At 37.8% G+C, this 18,513-nt stretch overlaps 1 protein-coding gene across 3 annotated transcripts in view; it reads right to left on the bottom strand.

The window, feature by feature from the left end:
- Positions 1 to 2,662: 2,662 nt before the first annotated feature.
- Positions 2,663 to 18,513, bottom strand: part of LOC107081932 (protein jagged-1b-like) — a 72,792-nt gene continuing 56,941 nt past the window's right edge. Inside the window, exons 8-14 of one of the 3 annotated variants that reach the window (XM_015370306.1) lie at positions 17,062 to 17,175; positions 13,795 to 13,908; positions 10,346 to 10,459; positions 9,923 to 9,969; positions 9,521 to 9,697; positions 4,563 to 4,713; positions 2,663 to 4,485 (exon numbers count right to left, since the gene is read on the bottom strand). In XM_015370306.1, the coding sequence (XP_015225792.1) occupies positions 4,052 to 4,485; positions 4,563 to 4,713; positions 9,521 to 9,697; positions 9,923 to 9,969; positions 10,346 to 10,459; positions 13,795 to 13,908; positions 17,062 to 17,175 (1,151 nt within the window). In that variant the 3' untranslated portion in view covers positions 2,663 to 4,051. The remainder of the gene's footprint in view (positions 4,486 to 4,562; positions 4,714 to 9,520; positions 9,698 to 9,922; positions 9,970 to 10,345; positions 10,460 to 13,794; positions 13,909 to 17,061; positions 17,176 to 18,513) is intronic. The other 2 variants (XM_015370307.1, XM_015370308.1) reach the window with 2 other exon arrangements.

The raw sequence follows: 18,513 nt of genomic DNA, 5'->3' as shown, positions 1-18,513 counted from the left end.
TGAGACACTTTGGAAATGAAATAAGACAATTTACATTTAAAATAAGAAAACAGCAGTTGCAGTCTCTTATTTCAAGTGAATAATATCTTATCCTATTTTAAGCCTAAACATAGTCATTCCATTGGCAGATCTTATATACCCACTCAAATTAAGGGTAAATACACTTATTTTAAGAATTTCTTTACTCATTTCTAGGTCATTTTTGCAGTGTATGTGCTAAGCTGTTGAAAGTTATATAATTAAATTTCATATTTTGCCTCACAAACCAGGGCATCATAGTAATTTTTACCAGCTATCCTTACGCTCCTTACTGTTTTTATAGTTCCCCTTTTTTCATTAAGAATTTGCAAATCCTTATCCTCTAACTTTAATTGAATTGCTCTTGGTCAATCTATTTTCTTTACCAAAACCATTCAATAGCTAAAACACGTTATGTTACACAACAAGTTTTTATTTTAAAATTTTTTAGACCAAAAAAGTGAAGGATTTAAAAAGTTATTTGAGTTACTTTATCTATTATAATTAATTCTTTTTTACATTTGTTGATGGTTTCTTACGGAATTTCTACAGGACCTTCTGTGTTGCATTCTTGTTCAAATCGTATAATTATTACTCCCTAAATATAAGCTGATAAAATATTTTCAGCATAACAAAAAAATAAATTCTTTTGCTCACAAATCACTAAAAGCATAATTTATTAAAAGAGTGTGTACTTGTCGCCACTAAGTGTCACTGTAAGACAGGATTTATAAACTGAATCTGTATTAGCCTGAAATGAAAGGTTAGTGAAAGAGTTTATGTTGTTGAAATAAACACAAAAATGGCTTCAACAATGCTTCATTGCATCAAGCCAGATAAAATAAATTATTCGTTTTCCACAATTTTTTTCTGTTGTTGCTTTATATAAATGGGCTTTACAGTGAGAATTACTGCTCAAGCTTTTGATTAAATTTCATGTAATATAGACTGTTTAGACTAGCTTACAGGGGAAACCAAATAAAATGTTTTTTAAGGAGGAAAACATAGATTATTAAAAGATAAATAAATAAAAAATCTGCATGTCTAGCAAAAACAATCTGAAATGTGAGCATTACTTTCACCCCTGGAACACATGGGATTATACAGGCAGTCTATTGTGAACACAGGGTGTTATAAATGCTCTTCAGATTCTGAATCTGTGCCTATTGTAAACTTTCTAATCAGCAAGCTGGGATCTAGCATCCTGTGCTGCACAGCAGGTGAAGAGAAAATCTCTTACATACCATATCTGTACATGTGTGTATGCATAAACTCTGTTTCCTACATTTCCTGCAGTCTGTCATGGTGAGAGGAAGCCTGTTTTCATTTCCAGCCTGCTTCTATTTGCTCAGGACCTAGGTCACATTTGTGACATTCATTTTGTCTTTAACTGTTGCTGCTTGCCCCACTATCTACACCTTTTCTTTCCAACACGGCCGTTTCTTACTTTGCAGTTAATCATTTCAACAGGATTTGATGGTCTATGAGATGGTGATATTTACATATTTTGGGGCTCTTGCTTTAGATAGGTAAAAAAAAAAAACTTCGAATAAACTATTGTTTGCAGCAAATACAATATTATAAATATTAAACTGTACCTTCTGGAAGAGAAAAAAAATCTCTGTTGAAAGTATAGTTTTGAATTTTTTTTTTTTTAATATTCAATGTTACTGGAATGTCTGCCAGTATATCTTTGTGCAAGCGAATTTTTTACTTAGATGCCCAGGATGGAAGATTGATAATAATAGAACATTATCAATCTCACACTGGAGAAATTCACCTCTGCATTTGACCCATCCTCTTGGTTTTGGTTAGCGGTAAAAGTTTTGATTCTTGTCCAGGTAAATGGCAGGTTGCATAAAGAAACTTTCCTGTTATTCATGTCTATATATTGGATATTTTGATGTAGGTCACAGCCATTTTACATTCAAAGTAGCACATGTTAATGGTTGGGGAGCAGGTGGGACAAAGCTGTATTGAAAGTAGGTGAGCTAATGTGGTTGAGTTAAATTTCCTGCAAAAAAAACTCAAAAAAACAGGGGAAAGATGAAGACAAGAGAGCAGGCGGGGTGGAGTAGATGAAGGTGAGAATCAGGGGTGATCTACAATAGAAAGATAGCTGCAATAATCAAAGGAAACATTTACAAGACTGAGCTAAGGCGTGCTGAAACGTAGGCACAATAAGAGACAAGGCTGATAAACCTGGAAATGTTTAGAGCAGGGGTCTGAAACCTTTCTAATCCAAAGAGCCATTTTCCCAGCCGAATAAAAGTCATTTAGAAGCAAAAAATTACACAACCTTCAAATAAACCAAAAACTATTATTTTTGTACTATATCTGCAATAGGAAATCTGATGTATGATCAGTGGGAATTTTTTGCTTTTGAAAACCAGACACGGAGGATCTATTTAAAAAGAAATCGCAAGGAAATGCCTAGTGCATCACAAATGATATAAATTATTTAGTTAATTTAGATTATTCAGAACTGTATTTCTTTTTATTTTCCAATGTATAGTGACAAGTTTCAAAAATGTTAATTCACATGTTTAGAAAATTATTACATGGGCTTTACTGGGTTAAATAAGAACAACACATAAAAGTTTTCTTAAGAGGAAACAGATTTTCTTTTATAAGATATTAATGTCAAAAATAAAAGCATAGTCTCCAAGCTTATGACAAAAATAGATCTAATGACATTTTTCTAGTTCTTTAACCAGTACAGTTCTTTAAATCCACATGTTCTTTATAAAAACAACTTATCCTTTCAAAAATAGTATTTGTTAATATATTTAAAAACATGAATTGGTTCTTTATCCTTGTTAGCCACTATTATGACCCACTGTAGAGGGTCCAATGAGCCGCTTGTGTCCCAGGAGCCACAGGTTGCAGATCCCTGGTTTAGAAGAACATAAAGGATGCTGACTATATAGCTGCTAGCGGGAAGGAAATGGGAAAGATCACAGAGATGAAGGTATGTAGTGATATGCAGAGGGTTGGAGTCAAAGAAGAGGATGGGAGAGATAGTGAATACAAAGAGATTACTTACTGTAACGACCTCTAAAAGGACCGGCCATAAGCTGAAGAAAATGATGGAGGTAGTGCTGACTTTATGTGATTGTTCTGTCAAGATTTATCCTTGCCTCGACCTCTTAATGTCCCACTAGTGCTACCCATCTTATAAAGACAGTGAAAACCCCTAGCTCTTAACAAGATGAAAAGCAAAACTGGTAAATGCACTTTTATTAGCAATCCACATGTGCTGATCATCCCGAACGGAAAGTAAAATGGGACAGAGTGAAGTAATACAGTCATACCTCCATACTGAACCACAGTACAAAAACGGTATCAATATGTACAATATATCCATGTACAAAAAAAAAGCTATTTTACACACAGATATGAGTAGAAAAAAATCATACATCTTGCAGTATTACAGAAACAAAACAGGCAACAGTGTGGTTTAAAAAAACGTGGCTTTAAAGCCTTTTCTTCGGAGGCATACACTCCCTTTTCACAAGTAGATCATCTTTGTTTTATTTTGTTTAAGTATGTTTCTGCCCTTTTTTTCTCCTCACACACACTCATAATTTACGCTCTGTCATTCACTCGCAGGCGCTCTCACAAACACTCATCAACACAAATATCGCAAGTGCTAAACAGGGATTGATTCAGAAGCTAAATGATGTTCTGCACACCTGTCAGATGGTGAATTAGAGCACGATAAGGGGCTCTCCTGGCTGTAATGCAGGCACTCAAAGGTGGATCTTTAAATGTTCAGATTTCAGTCAACCTTCACAACTTTTTTTTTTGCCACCAAATGATGCCCAAAGATGTTTTTGTGAGAAAGATTTCTGATCCTTCATTTAGCAGCATTTCTTTCTTCAAGAATCATCTGAGAGCCATTTTAGTTTATAAAGGTCAAACATCTTCCCAGTCTCCATAACTGCCATGTTGGAATCATTGTAAATAATGGGACAGCAGTCCTGTCAACAAAAAAAGTGCTACAAACTGAAAACAGAAGTCCAGGATATGGTCAAACCTCCAGCTCCTGATTGTCTGTGCAGTGAAAACGATTCAGCTTCTCTCTTTCTCTGTTTGAAATGTCCATTTTGGGGGCATGAGCTGGTTTTAAAGCTGGGGAAGGGTGTGAAGGTGCTGGAGAAGGCGGAATGGTGAGTTCAATCTCCTCGTAGCAACGTGAGACGGGAGCTGGGGGGTGAGGTTGAGTTGAAGCAGGAGAGAGGTTGGGCCCGGGGGGGCGCTCCACATTTCTGATCAGGTTCACGAATTCTCTCTGGTTGTTAATGCTTTCTTCCTGCGGGACAGACTGCTGCTTTGTCCTTTTCCGATGCAGGCGAGAGAGGACTACTGTGCAGACGATGCAGCAACATATTGTCACCAGAGCCAGGATTCCCAGCAGGATCATGTAGATGCTGAGACCACTGTGTGCTGTGTCGGACATAGCACCTTCAGAGGAGCAGCAGAGGTTAGAACATGCTGTAATTCTGCTTTTTGACTAAAGATACAAACAACATCAGCCTCACCTTGACAGTCCTGTCCAATGCATGGCTTTCTGAGGCTCACACACTCGTTGCCATAATAACCATCAGGACATGTACACACAGGTCTTCCCTCTGAGCTTTGACACTGCACCCCCTGCTGGCAGGGGTTAGGGCTGCAAGGATCATTTTCTATCTGCAATGACAAAAAGATTAAGACAATAAAAAGCCTTTATGCTCATACTGTAAACAGGGATCCATCCATCCATCCATCCATCCATCCATCCATCCATCCATCCATCCATCCATCCATCCATCCATCCATCCATCCATCCATCCATCCATCCATCNTCCATCCATCCATCCATCCATCCATCCATCCATCCATCCATCCATCCATCCATCCATCCATCCATCCATCCATCCATCCATCCATCTTGCAGCCTGTGTCATTAAACTGTAGTTTCCAGAATATTTACTAATTTTTTTCACTATTATATGGTATTGCTTCGTTGAAGTGTTTTGGGTTGTTTTTTTTTTTGTTTACAGAGTTGGATTTATATCAAGTCTCATGTCAACTAAATGTTAAGCGCCTTCAGCATCTGCCGCTGTAGCCAAGTGTCATAGGAAGATGCAAACCTTTGCTCAAAAGGTTGAAATGCTGGGCCTGCTGAAGGAAGAAGGGAAAAGCTATGCGACTGTAGGGCACTGCTAAAGAAGGAAGAAAAGCATATAAGGACCAGAAAGTTTAAAGCAAAAAGTGAAGAGGTGTGTAACCTTTCGCAATTAGACTATCGGGAGAATCCAGTCTGCATTAATCTGGTGGATCAAAGACTCTAGGAAAAAGAACATCATGCTGGATATGAACACCATCTGCACAAAGAAAAAAATTACTGTGAAACCTGAGCTAAAAATGATGAGGGTCGGTCCTGACAATGAAAAGGACAAGGATGCAGAGTCAGGCTCATCCAGTGCTTCTCCCACAGGAGAATAATTTGGATAAGACCAAATTTTTTGGAAAGTTAATGCCTTCTTAACCCTTCAGTCAAAAAGACTTTGGCTTTGATTGTGTGTGAAAATTATGTAGCTTTTATGATAAAGCCAGGGTTTATTTATAAGTCAAAATCCCAACAGCCCTAAAAACAAAAACAAGAATGCGTTGCCTGTTTACTAGAAACACAATCCCAAAGCCTGGATAACAAAGTGCTCCCCTCTGGTTTCAGCAGTGTTTATCCTAAAGGTGAAGTGTTTTCTGAGAAAGAAAGGCCTTGGTTTTAAAGTGTTGTTGATCTTAAATAATTTTCAATTCAATTCAGTTTATTTATATAGCGTCATTTCACAACACATCATCTCAAGGCACTTTACAGAGAGAATACTGTCACATTGTTTGAAAAAAGAAACAGTTGAATGCCTCCAGTCATTGATTTGCAAGACATGCTACTCCAGGATAAGCTTGTTGTTGACTCTTCATCAACCCCTCATCCCGGGCATGCATTTGGCGACAGTGGAGAGGAAAACCCCCTTTTAACAGGAAGAAAGCTCCAGCAGAACCAGGCTCAGTGCAGGGGGCCAGGCTGTTGATTTCCAAACACAACATCACTGATTCAGCCTATGGATTATGGGATCATCGGACCAAGATTTCTCATTGAATGCTTGGAGCTATATAACATCAACAGGACTCTAAAAGCCTTCATTGCAAACTCAATGCGGTTGTGGAAAACCACACTTGAGCCCAATGGCAAGATACTTGCACAAGTCTCCATCAAATGTGGCATATACCAAGGAGATGCACTACCCCCACTGCTGTTCAGCATAGGTCTGAACCCCCTCAGCCAAATAATCAACAAGACTGGCAACAGATACTGATTCAGGAACGAGGCCACCATCAGTCACCCCCTTTACATGGATGACATCGAGCTGTATGCTAAGAATGAGCAAGACATTGACTCACTGATCCATACCGCCCGGATCTTCAGCACAGACATCAGGATGTCATACAGACTAGAGAAGTGTGGTCGGGTGGTAACTAAGAGAGGGAAGGTAGTCCACACAGAGGGGGTCTCAGTACCAGAGTGAACAATAGCAGACATTGAAAAACGCTACAAGTACCTTGGAATCTCACAAGCAAATGGCAACCTTGAAGAGATGACAAGGAAAGTGGCTATGGCCAAATACCTCCAATGAGTAAGGCGGGTCCTAAGGAGCCAGCTCAATGGCAAGAATAAGTCTCGGGCAATAAATAGCTATGATCTGCCAGAAATCAGATACCCTGCAGGAATAATAAGCTGGACAAAGGAGGAAGACACAAAAGCTCCTAACCATACATGGAGAGAACCACCCCAAATCCAGCTTCCTGAGACCATACGCCAGCCGTAAGGAAGGAGGCCTAATGAGCATAAGAGCCACTATCCAGGATGAAACATCCAAGATCCATAACTACATCAAGGACAAGGCTCAAACAGACGACATCCTCAGTGAATGTCTCAGACCATGGGGAACAGAAGATGAGGTGCTAGAGACTCCGTCATGGGAGGATAAGCCCCTACACGGGATGTACCACCGAAACATAATCGAAGTGGCAGATATCAGGAAATCCTACCAATGGCTAGACAAAGCCGGTCTGAAGGACATCAGAGAGGCACTGATAATGGCTGCACAGGAGCAATAAGCACCAGAGCAATAGAGGCCTAGATCGACCATAGCAGACAAGACATACTGTGCAAGGAGGCCCCTGAGACAATCCAGAACATAACTGCAGGGTGTAAGATGCTGGCAGGGAAAGCTTACATGGAGCGCCATAACCAAGTGGCTGGAATAGTATACATCTGTGCAGAGTATGGGCTGGAAACCTCAAGGTCAAAGTGGGAAACATCTCCAAAGATGGTAGAGAATGACCAAGCCAAGATCCTGTGGGACTTTCAGATACAGACAGACCGACTGGTAATGGCAAACCAACCGGGCATTGTGGTGGTGGTGAAGAAACAGGGGAACGCCGGTTGACATAGCAAAACCAAGTGACTGCAACATCAGGAAAATAGAACATGAGAAACTAGAGAAATACCAGTGGCTCAGAAAAGAGGTGGTAATACAGACAGACCAACTGGTAATGGCAAACCAACCGGGCATTGTGGTGGTGGTGAAAAAGCAGGGGAACGCCGGTTGACATAGCAATACCAAGTGACTGCAACATCAGGAAAAGGGAATATGAGAAACTAGAGAAATACCAGGGGCTCAGAGAAGAGCTGGAGAAAACCTAGAAGTTCAAGGCATCAGTGGTTCATGTGGCTATTGGGGCACTCGGGGGAGTGACCCCCAAACTTAAAGAGTGGTTACAGCAGATCCCTGGAAATACATCAGACATCTCGGTCCAGAGAGTTCTTTGGTAAAGGACCCGAGTAAGAGGACAAAAGTGGGGAAGACCGCCTGCGATGGGTTAGGAAGAGTTTTTTATGTACCCAAATGTATTTAGAAAACTGATGTGTGACTCACAGAGGAGAGGCAAAGTTTATAAAAGGAAAAACATTTTATTTCTAATATATTGTATTTATGCCTAAACTTTTGCTTTAGATTTATTAATTATATTACTTATATTATTTTTTAGCTATCACCCTGGAATATCTGTCACTCACTCCTTACTCTAGGATGTCTAATAACCATTCAGGGCTCGATGTTAACCATCGCCCGGGGCAAGTAGTTTTTACTGTCGGGGAGAGTACAAATTTCATTACATTTGCCCGCCGGGCAGGTGCAATGATCGCAAAAAAAAAAAATTGATCACTCAAAATTACTTTAAAATCACCGACATTCGATAAAAACAACCCAGAAGCGTAGCTGGCACCATTTTTGTTGTTTTGTACACATTCTTGCGTGATTTGAAAAAGACTGGTATTTTAAAAAAGCCGGGTTATTTTCCGCCAGATGGCGTGATTTTTGTCCACCTAGACTTGATGCAGGTCATACATTAAAAAATTTTCATAAATTTTTTTTCTCTTAGACATTGGAGAGGTGCATTTAAATGTTATAGAGCTAAACATGTTAAATTGGTGACCTGTTATGTTATTATTATTGTCTTGTTGCTGCATTTATTTTGTCAGGGAAAACTAATCCTTAGTCAGTTAAAACTCAGGGAATACTGAAATTATGTAAGACTGTGGAAACCCTGTATAAAATAATTATGTATAATGATTCTCTAGAAAAGTCACATTATATTAATAGTATTATCTTGTATAAACATACCGTGACTCTAAAAAAAAAGTTATTCATTTGTGACATTGACTTCTGTCTTGTGATTTATCTTAAGTTTTTAACTTGTCAAGTTTTTTTTTAGATATTTAAGATTACAATTTATATTTTTCCAAGCACACAACAGTTTAAAGCAAAGTTTAGTTTGAAAAGAATGTGCAGGAAGGATTGAAAATCATGTTAGCACGGTAATGTAGGCTTGAGTTCATTATCTGACACATGCATATACACACCAGGAACCTGTAAACTTAAAAAATACTTACAAAAAATTATTACAAAAAACATTTAAAAAACAAACATGTTTCATTGATATATATACAAAAATGAATATTAGGAACTATATTTATCAAACATTACTGGGCAAGTAAAAATTGTTTCTGGGCAAATGAAATGTGAAAGTTTGGGCAAGTGGTAAAAATCCTTAACATCAACCCCTACCATTTTACTAAAGAAGAAGAGCAATTAACATGAAACATGAAAGTCCAATTGCCTTGATACAATATTCATACCTATATTATATATGATCAAGATGTACAACAGTACATTTTTTTTATCTCCTATCATCTCATTTGAGGTCTTAAAAGGTCATGCTATTATTTCAAGACAGCCTTTTTTGTTAAAATATTTCTTGTTAAAATATTTCTTATTTCTCTTTTTTTAACATCTCCACACATCTTACTTAGCAGGTTGTGTATATTTATTTCCGACACTATTCAATCAGATAATTAATTTGTTATTGTTTTATTATGTTAGTTTTCTACCTCACAGAAGAGTCCTGAATACCCCACAGGGCAATCACAGGTGGCCGACTTTCCATCCTTCATCACACACTGCCCATCATGCAGACATGGGTTGGTGTCACATGGATCCAATCCATTTTGGCAATGTTTACCAGTGAAACCAGTGGGACACACACATCTTGACCCTGACAACTGGTCCTGCATTGGAGGATATAGATCAAATTTACTTGACAATGATATGAATTTCACAGGAAAGTCACTAGAGGGAAATGGGGACATGTTATAGATGTGACACATACAATAACATTTGTAGCTCTAATACTGTGAAATTAAGTTAAAGTGTTTTCTGGTTGTTTTTAAAGAAGTAAACACTAATGGAAGGAGGTTAAAGCAGAGTCGTGAAGGAAAAAATAAGCCACTCACCTCACAATGGCCGCCATTCAAACATAAACCCTGACAGCTGCTGTTCCCTAGGAACAGAAACACATTTATTTATTAAAAAAGCAAACAAAAACAAAACAAATTATGTTTAATAAAACAACAAAACTGTGAAACAATAAATGAAAGGCACTGCATAACGGAAATTTGTGCTTCATGAGTCTGAAGGGAAATATTCTTAGTAAAGAAAGACAAAAAAAAGACCTTTATTCTTTTTGTTTGTCAGTGATATTCTGAGAATTTTTCTCTTGAAGTAAAATGATCCCCATCTATAGAAACTCTGAGCTGCAGCTGAATTACTTTTTAAAGCCTCATCATGTTTCGCCAGACAATTACTTCTCTTTTCTCTTTCAAGTAATTTCCCTTTCTTTTGTGTGTTCGCTTTTTCTACTGTTGTGCCGTACTCACTGATGTCACAGTTAGGCCCCGTCCAACCAGGAAGGCAGTCACACAGGTAACTGCCGATCAGGTTATGACATGAGCGGGCGTGGACACATGTACCCATTTCACATTCATTGGCATCTAAAGGTGCAAAACAAAGAAGAAGAAAAAAACAGCATTAAAATAGTCCAAGCTGATTAAATTATATAATATACCAAAATGTTTACCATATTACAACCCCAAATCCCACATAAGGATAGGGTGTAGTTGCAAAATAATAATAAAAAAAAATTAGGAAAAAAAATTTGATAATTTTACAAATAGTATTTTATTGGTCTTTGTAGGATTGTATATAGGCCTAACTTGTTGCAGTCCCATTCAAGTGTAATGGCGATATCTAACGTCAGATATTTGTCAGCTCTGCACTGCCATAACGCAAAAGATGTCTGCCTCCACAAATGGGAACAGACTCCTATCTAATTATAAATAGCAATTTCTAAGGCAAGGCAGACATAAAGATTGAGACTTTCAGTTCATAGGTAAAAATAAATACCAAAAATATAGATTATATATTACATTTTTATATATGACATTTATGTCAGTAAATCTCTGTGATTACTCTACACGGTACCTTTCATGAGGTAATATTAAATGAAGTTCAGAGATTGAAGTATTTTTCCAAACTCAGCTTTTGCTTTTTGCTTATTTTTATTTAACCTTTATTTTACCAAGAAGTCCCTTGAGATAAAATCTCTTTTTCGAGGGAGACCTGGCCAAGAGGCAGCAGTACAGTAAGACATATAAAAACACAGGACAACATAATAAAATCAATCATAAACTAGACTCTAATAATCCACAAAGGGCAACTGATATATGACTCAAAGAGGAGAGGCAAAGTTTATAAAAGGAAAAACATTTTATTTATAATATATTGTATTTATGCATCAACTTTTGTTTTAGATTGATTAATTGAGTGTTTTATGTTATTTTTTTTAGCTATCACCCTGACTCTAAGATAACAGGATAAAAAAACCTTTGAAATTTATTTATTTCTGTTGGTTTTTCATTGTGTTCCATTTTTATCAGTGGTCCCATTTAGCCACACATAGCCTCAACTGAGGCACAATAAAGGTAAAACTTTCTTTTGTCTAATTTTTTTCCTTTTACATTCATCTTCACTGTTAATACTGTACCATTTGGAGGCAAACTACAGAATTTAGAAATGGGTTTAAGTTATTTCACAATACTGTGTTTGTTTTAAATGGATAGAAACACAAGTCACAACCCCAAATTATCCTGAGTTAAATAATATTGTGAATGAATCTGATAAATTCTTTAAAGGAAATCTCAACCAAGAACAAAAAAATATCTTCCTTAGTTTTTTTTGTTGTTGAAATAAAGAAGTTCTTTATTTAAAGTCCTTCTCTTTCAGCATCACTGCTATTTATAAATACTTGGACAAATACTTTTAAAGTTGCCAGGGGGCCCTGAGGGTCCCTGGCACACAGCAGAGCATAAAGAAAATGTTAGCTAAAGACAAATCAGCCATTTGCTACAAATGATTAGGATTCAGCTCTGTCAGTGAGTTTAAGTGCTTCTGTGTTAGAATAATGAGGAGCCTGTCAACAGAAAGCCAAGTAGGACAGAAATCCTCTGATGAGGCATGGAGGGAAAGTATAATTGGCTTTTTACGACTGATGCACTCCTGATGTTCTGCAGCTCAGGTTCATCCCTGAGTTTGATCAGTCTGCGTCACACTTTAGGCTGTGGGCACATGATCTGTGATGTGGAACTATGAGGGATTATGAAGTGTCAGGGTGACATATGACAGTAACACAGAGGAGCAGGGGAGCCTGTCATCCTGAAATATGTCTCAGTTTTCACTCTAAAGCCCCGAAGCCTACGTATGTTTACAGTAAGTGTTTGCTTTAGCTTTTTCTTTACAAAAACCCTTAAGTAGAGAGAAGCCGTAACATTGCTTCACTCTACTTCTGTAAATGAGTGAATGCAGCCTAAAAGGGGCATGATGGTGCATTTAGAGAAGACTAATCCACAGTCAGCGAGGGTTAATGTGAGGATTAGGATGCTGTTGGCTTCTTCTGCTCCCTAATTTGTGTATCAAAATTACATTTTCCCTCAAACCAACGATCATCACATATAACCACTTATGAAGAATGTGGATTATTGAAGTTTATCTGGTTGATTTATGCCGCTCATGGTGATATTTGTTCATTAGTTGGATGATGGACATCTGAATTAAAGATCAATTTCTCAACTCGGCTCTTTTTAATAAAACCTATAGGGAAATCATTTTTTAAAAATCAAATTAAAAATAATTATTTTTTATTTATTGTTTAGGTTTTAGGGTCTTATTTGATGTTTGCGTCAATGGTTTCCTCAATACACAGTTAATATATTTCCTCAAAGTTTGCAGAACGAGCTGCGCTTCATGGTTCCCCTTTAGGCAAATTAAAAAGGGGATTTTTGGTTCCTTTATGAGGATAACTTTACATCAAACCATTGTGCTGAGAGATGCACATGACTGATTTCTAAAGATTGGGGAATATGTTTATCTTTGAATAACAGCATGGGTGATTCTACACAGGGGCCAACGGGGGCTAGTGCCCCACAGTCCTGGCCCCTGTTGTGGCCCATGTATTGAAAACATAAACTGCAAAAGGTGTATATGTAAATAATTTTTCCTTGAAATAGATGTGGATAAACTTGATCTAAGCAGGTAGGTAAAACACATTGCAGATGGAATAAGAAGATTTAGGTTTAAGAAAAGAACATGAATACTATCTTATTTTTAACTGCACGGTATCAAATTGTTTGTTTTAATGGCCAAACATCCTCCTTGTCTTTGCAGATCCTAGTCGTCTTGGCAGATCATCTTATTTACCTGCTCAAATTAAAGGCAGATACACAAATTTTAAGAAACTTTTACCTTTTTAGATCAGTTTTTGCAGTGTGATACTACATTAGTTGCTTATGATGAAATACACAGACTAAGAGAGCTGTCTGTCACTTAGACCAACTTAGTATTTCATCTTTACAATTTACTAGAACAATTATGTAAAAAAATAGAGAAATTACAGTTTTGTGGCGCATTTCATAAATTTACTGAATAAACTTTGTTGTGATCTTTTTTTTCCTCTTTGCCCACTCTGACCATCTGCTAAATCTAGTCTAAAACTACTGGAGCTCAATCTTAATGAAGAAAACTGTACAACAGGCAGAGTATACATGTGCGAGTATTTGATCATTATATATTTTAATATCAGGAGGGTTGGCATCCTGTCAACAAAAGAAATAAAACTAACATGATCTTGTTTATGTACTACAGCTCTTGTTTCTACTTTGTTTTACAGGGAATTTAATTTTAGAAAGCTGATAAAGGCAATAAAATCCCATCATTCAGAGCCTGTATGCATCTACTGATACGTGAAGTGTGCGTCGAATTTACACAGACTGACCCAGCTGGCACGTCCTGCCAGTCCATCCCAATGGACAGAGACACCGGAAACCTCCAGGAGCCTCCTGACACGTTGCTCCACGGCCGCAGGGGTTGCGATCGCATTGCTTCACAGCTGGCATAAGAAAGAGGAACATTTTCTTTATAAGTTATTGGTCTGGGTAACAGGAATGTGAGCATGAATATTCAAGAAGCATCTTGCGTGTTACTAAATTCGTGCAAAGCCACCGTCGCGCTGTGGTTGTGGCTGTTTTTATTCTCTCTGCTGCTCTGACTTCTGTGCAAACAGTGATAAACAGTCCTTTGCAGCATGTTCATGACTGACACTTCAAACCCTTCACCAAAGAGGGAGGGGACAATGAGCGGGCTTAAATAATGCAAAGGAGGAGGCCTGTTTCCACTTATCTGATGAGGGATCAAAACAAAGTCTAAACAAGAAAAATAGAAAAAAAAAAGCTAACTGTTTGGGGTTCAACCGAGCATAACTTATTTGTGCAGTAGTGGCATCCACATTTTTCCCATGCATATCTCTGTGGTATGGATCTGTCATTCATAGCTTTCTGTGTCTCTCATAACCTTTTTTTCCATTTACCTAACCCTGCATAACATCCATTTTCCATCGTCCTGACCCCTACTTCAACCCAAGCCCTAGTAATCCTACCAAACTAGCAGCAAACCAGTCAGAGAATTCATAACAAATAATGAATCCTTTAATTAATACTGTTTATAAACTGAAAACGGAGCTGTGTTGTGGTTATGGTTTTAATTCCCTGCAAGCTTGACAATCTTCTCGTTGTGTATTCTCTAGAGAGCCCATCCCACCCATACCCCCAGAACAATAACAGCTCAAGAGATAGACAGCCTCCCTGACTGTTAATCATGCGAACATCACACACCAACAACAAAAAAACTATTTTCCTGTTTGTTCTTTATTTTCTCTCTGAAAACTCCTTCTCATTTCGGCGTTGATACGCCACAGCCTGACCTGCAGCCCCGTTTATCCTGATGGGGGTGAAAGCAGAGGATTTGGAATGCTGTTTATTTACACACACAGCTCTGATAGACCGTAAACTGTGTGATCATATCTCACCTGCAGCATGAGATCTCACCTACTGTATGGACGTGTCGGGTCACATGATGGAGCTCAAACCTGATCCAAAAACATGCTTGAGCTTCATCCAAACAAGACACACTGATAAAAAATGGCATTAAGCCTTTTTTTATGTTTTGTGTGACAATCATTCTGGTTGGTTTTTGTTTGTGTTGTTTTTTTTTAAATACAGTAGTTAATAAGTGAGAGCACTACAATCCTACTTTGTGATTAAAAGTGAATGATTCTAATGAGTGTGAAACGTGTTGTAGAAAAAAAGAAGGATGAAGTTCAAGCTCAACATTGGCTCACTAGATTTGTGTTTGCTAGCTTGACCAAAATCCTAATGTGGTAACAAACATCCAGTCCAGTGGAAGTATGTTTAGTTTATGGAATATTCTCTGTGATGGAAAATGTGAACATCTTTAAACACTAAGTTCCAGAAATGCTGTAAGGGAGAAAACTATCTGGTTTTTCATCACATTATCAGCAGGCTCTTTATGAGGACATTTGCATTCACTGATACGTTCTTATTTTGCATAATGCAGAAAATATGGTCAAGTCACAGACTTTGGTTCTGGTGAAATGCATGTTATATTTAAAGAGCAGGCAAAAAAAAAAAAAAATTTCTTCAAATATCCAGCCTATCTGTGCAGTTAAGAGCGGTGTCCATCTCCTCAGTTTATAACCCTGAAAAGGGAATGTATGTGCTGAGTCCAGCCTTAAGGTGTTTTTTTGTTGTTATATGGGAAGCAAGGAGGGCTTCGATTGTTTCAGCTGCTTGGTGAATCCTTTTATTCGCAGTGAGATTAGTGGCAGCATGCCACGCACTCAGCAGCTGTGGTGCCAAACGTATTTCAATAATTTACTTGCAGTGCTGCCAGCCAAAAGTAGGTTAGCTTGACAGGCCTCCAGGCCTCCTTTGAATTACCTGGTAAACAAGACATGTGATGCGGTTCTGTGTGCAAACACATCATCTAAAAACTGTCTATGTTAGTAGACTGTGTAACATTTTCATGACGAACCTCAAAAGACCTCTTTAAGACTGTGCAAAAGACATTTACATTCTGGATCATTATTCATGCTGTACTGTTTTATTAGAGTCAAAGAGGAATTATAAACGAGCTTAATATAGAACCTTGAAACAAAAGGCACCTCTATGAGCCTGGTTTGTTTCTGTTTTTAACATCTGTATAGAGGTATTTCATTGCTGCTATGAGTCCCATCTCTCATGATAAGCAGGCATTCATATGCTTCAAATAAGGTTGTCTGGTAAAGAAATGTCTAGTGAAAAAACTTGAGGCAACAGTGCAGAAGAGTGATGAAGACGAATGCCAACAACAACATGTCATTCCTCCTCTAAACACAACAGTGTATTTGTGAATTGTTGTTATGCTTAGCAGTGGTCTCCGGTTGCTCTCAGAGCACACAAACTTTGATGAAATGATATTCACTTGGCAGACGCTTTGGTTCCTTTTCTGTTTTTCTCACGGACAAATAGGAAAAACACAACCGGATGCTTCAGGATAAATAAAGCATACTGTAAAACCTCATTAACCACATGAATAAAGTCTGCTCAGGTGCATTTATCATTTGGTTGGTTGGGATTTTTTTCTGCAAAATATAAAAAATGTATATATTTCCGGGATTTCAGCTCTATAGTATGACTTAGAGTTTTGGGGTTTTTTTGCAGCCAGGTCGTGCAGTTTATGGGAACAATTTTAAAACCAATCTTTCTTTTCTAAAAAAAATTATATAGAATTTAGGCTGGGATATATGGGATTGCTTTGTGAAATATACTTCACTACATCAGCCTGGTGGTGGAAGGAAGAAATCACACCTTGGAGCTCCCTGTGATATGAAAGGATTACACTTTAAAGCCTCACTTTGATGCCAATAAAATCTTGTAAAACTCACAGTGTCAACTCTGTTTTTCAATTCAACAGAAATATAGGCCAAACGTATCCCCGCACGCAAACACACTGCCAGACATGGGCAGAGCCGATCACTGATTGCTGCTGATGCCTCTCCTGTTTAGGCTAATTTAACTTCCTCTGTTGAATTGATTGGACTCACTTAGTGGCTTTGATCCAGTTATAACCAATCTCAGACAACCTTAAAGCCCCCCCCTTCCCTTGCTTCTTCCAGCCTTCCCATGTGTGCAGAATCGACAATCACCATCTGCACAGGTGTTCCCGGTCCAGCCTTCTGCACAGATGCAGCTGAAACTGTTCGGGTCTTCAACACAGGTGGCGCCATTCATACATGGAGATGACAGACATGCATGTTCCACTGAGGGGAGGAGAGACACAGAGAGAGTTTTTATTATACTGTTTATCAATTTATAGGGAGTTGTCTATTTACTTTTGAAAGCTAGAAGCCACAGTTTTAAAAGCAACACAAATAAGTAGGAATTAGTCATTAAATAGATAATTTTTAAAGCAGATAAATCACTGGAAACACACATTTCTAAGCCACAGCCCCAAAAAATCCCCACTACAATGCTGTGTTTACATTGGTTTTGCAAGTGTCTATAACTATAGAAGGAAAACACATAGTTTTCTTCATAAAAACAATGTAGAATAAATTCTTTCTTTTATTGTTATATTTCAACCATGGGAATGTTACCACATGTCTGTAAAGCATGTTTTGGATTGAATGAGCTTTAAAATTGCTGCACACTTAAAAATAGAGTACAGTTGTTTGTCAAAAGAAGCAACAGAAAAGGGTTGTATACGAACAATGATACTCTTGTGTATCCAAAGATAAGAGATGAAGTAACAAAACAGATCTTACCTTGTTTAGATTTGCTACCTTTAAAAGAGTCAACAGCTAAAAACCTGGGTTAATTGTGGGTGGTGTTTGCAAGCTTAGTTACTTAAGTAAAAAAAAGTATTTTGATATAGTCTCTTACAATCTGTGTATTGATATGTAAAGAATCAATACATAATCTGAAGGTTGCATTTCTAAATTAATCAGTAATTGCTTATTAACTGTACAACTCCTCGCTTGGGTGAAGGAGGAGGTGATAGGAAGACGGACAAGGGTCAGCACCCCCCTCCTTCATCTTGTGCAAAACAATACCCATTGTCACTCATGTGCAATATTCTTCTCTAACTATGCAATGACACATGCCAACTACTGTGTAGGCTGTGTAAGATTTTACTTATTTATAAGGTCAGTACATCTCTGCAGTGCAAGTGCAATAATCCAAGTCAACTACTGTGTAGTCCAGGGGTCCCCAACGCTGTGCCTGTGGGCACCAAGGGGCCCTCAAGGGCCACATGGAGTGCCCTCTTCGTCTTCTGAAAACAGAAGAACTCACTCAGTGGGTTAAGTTTAATTTTTTTTTATTCTGTTGCTCTTCTTTTTAATAATTTATGTATTATTTCATTATGTTAACTATTTCATCATATTTCAGTGGTTTCAAAATGACAATATTAAAAAGAAAATTAGAAATGAATAAAAGAATAAAATAAGAATAAAAATGAGTTCATAGGTCAGTATTGGTAGCCCTTTCTATGACTTGGTAGCCATGAAGTAGCCCTCAGCCTTAAAAAGGTTGGTGACCCCTGGTGTATTCTTTCCTTTGCTCTCTACTGTGCAGATATTTTTATATCTAAAGGAAAC

The sequence above is a fragment of the Cyprinodon variegatus genome, unplaced genomic scaffold (genome assembly GCF_000732505.1).
Source record: "Cyprinodon variegatus isolate N-32 unplaced genomic scaffold, C_variegatus-1.0 Scaffold44, whole genome shotgun sequence".
Classification (NCBI taxonomy): domain Eukaryota; kingdom Metazoa; phylum Chordata; class Actinopteri; order Cyprinodontiformes; family Cyprinodontidae; genus Cyprinodon; species Cyprinodon variegatus.
The sequence above is the reverse complement of the archived record's forward strand: the minus strand, read 5'-3'. Positions and strand labels throughout refer to the sequence as shown.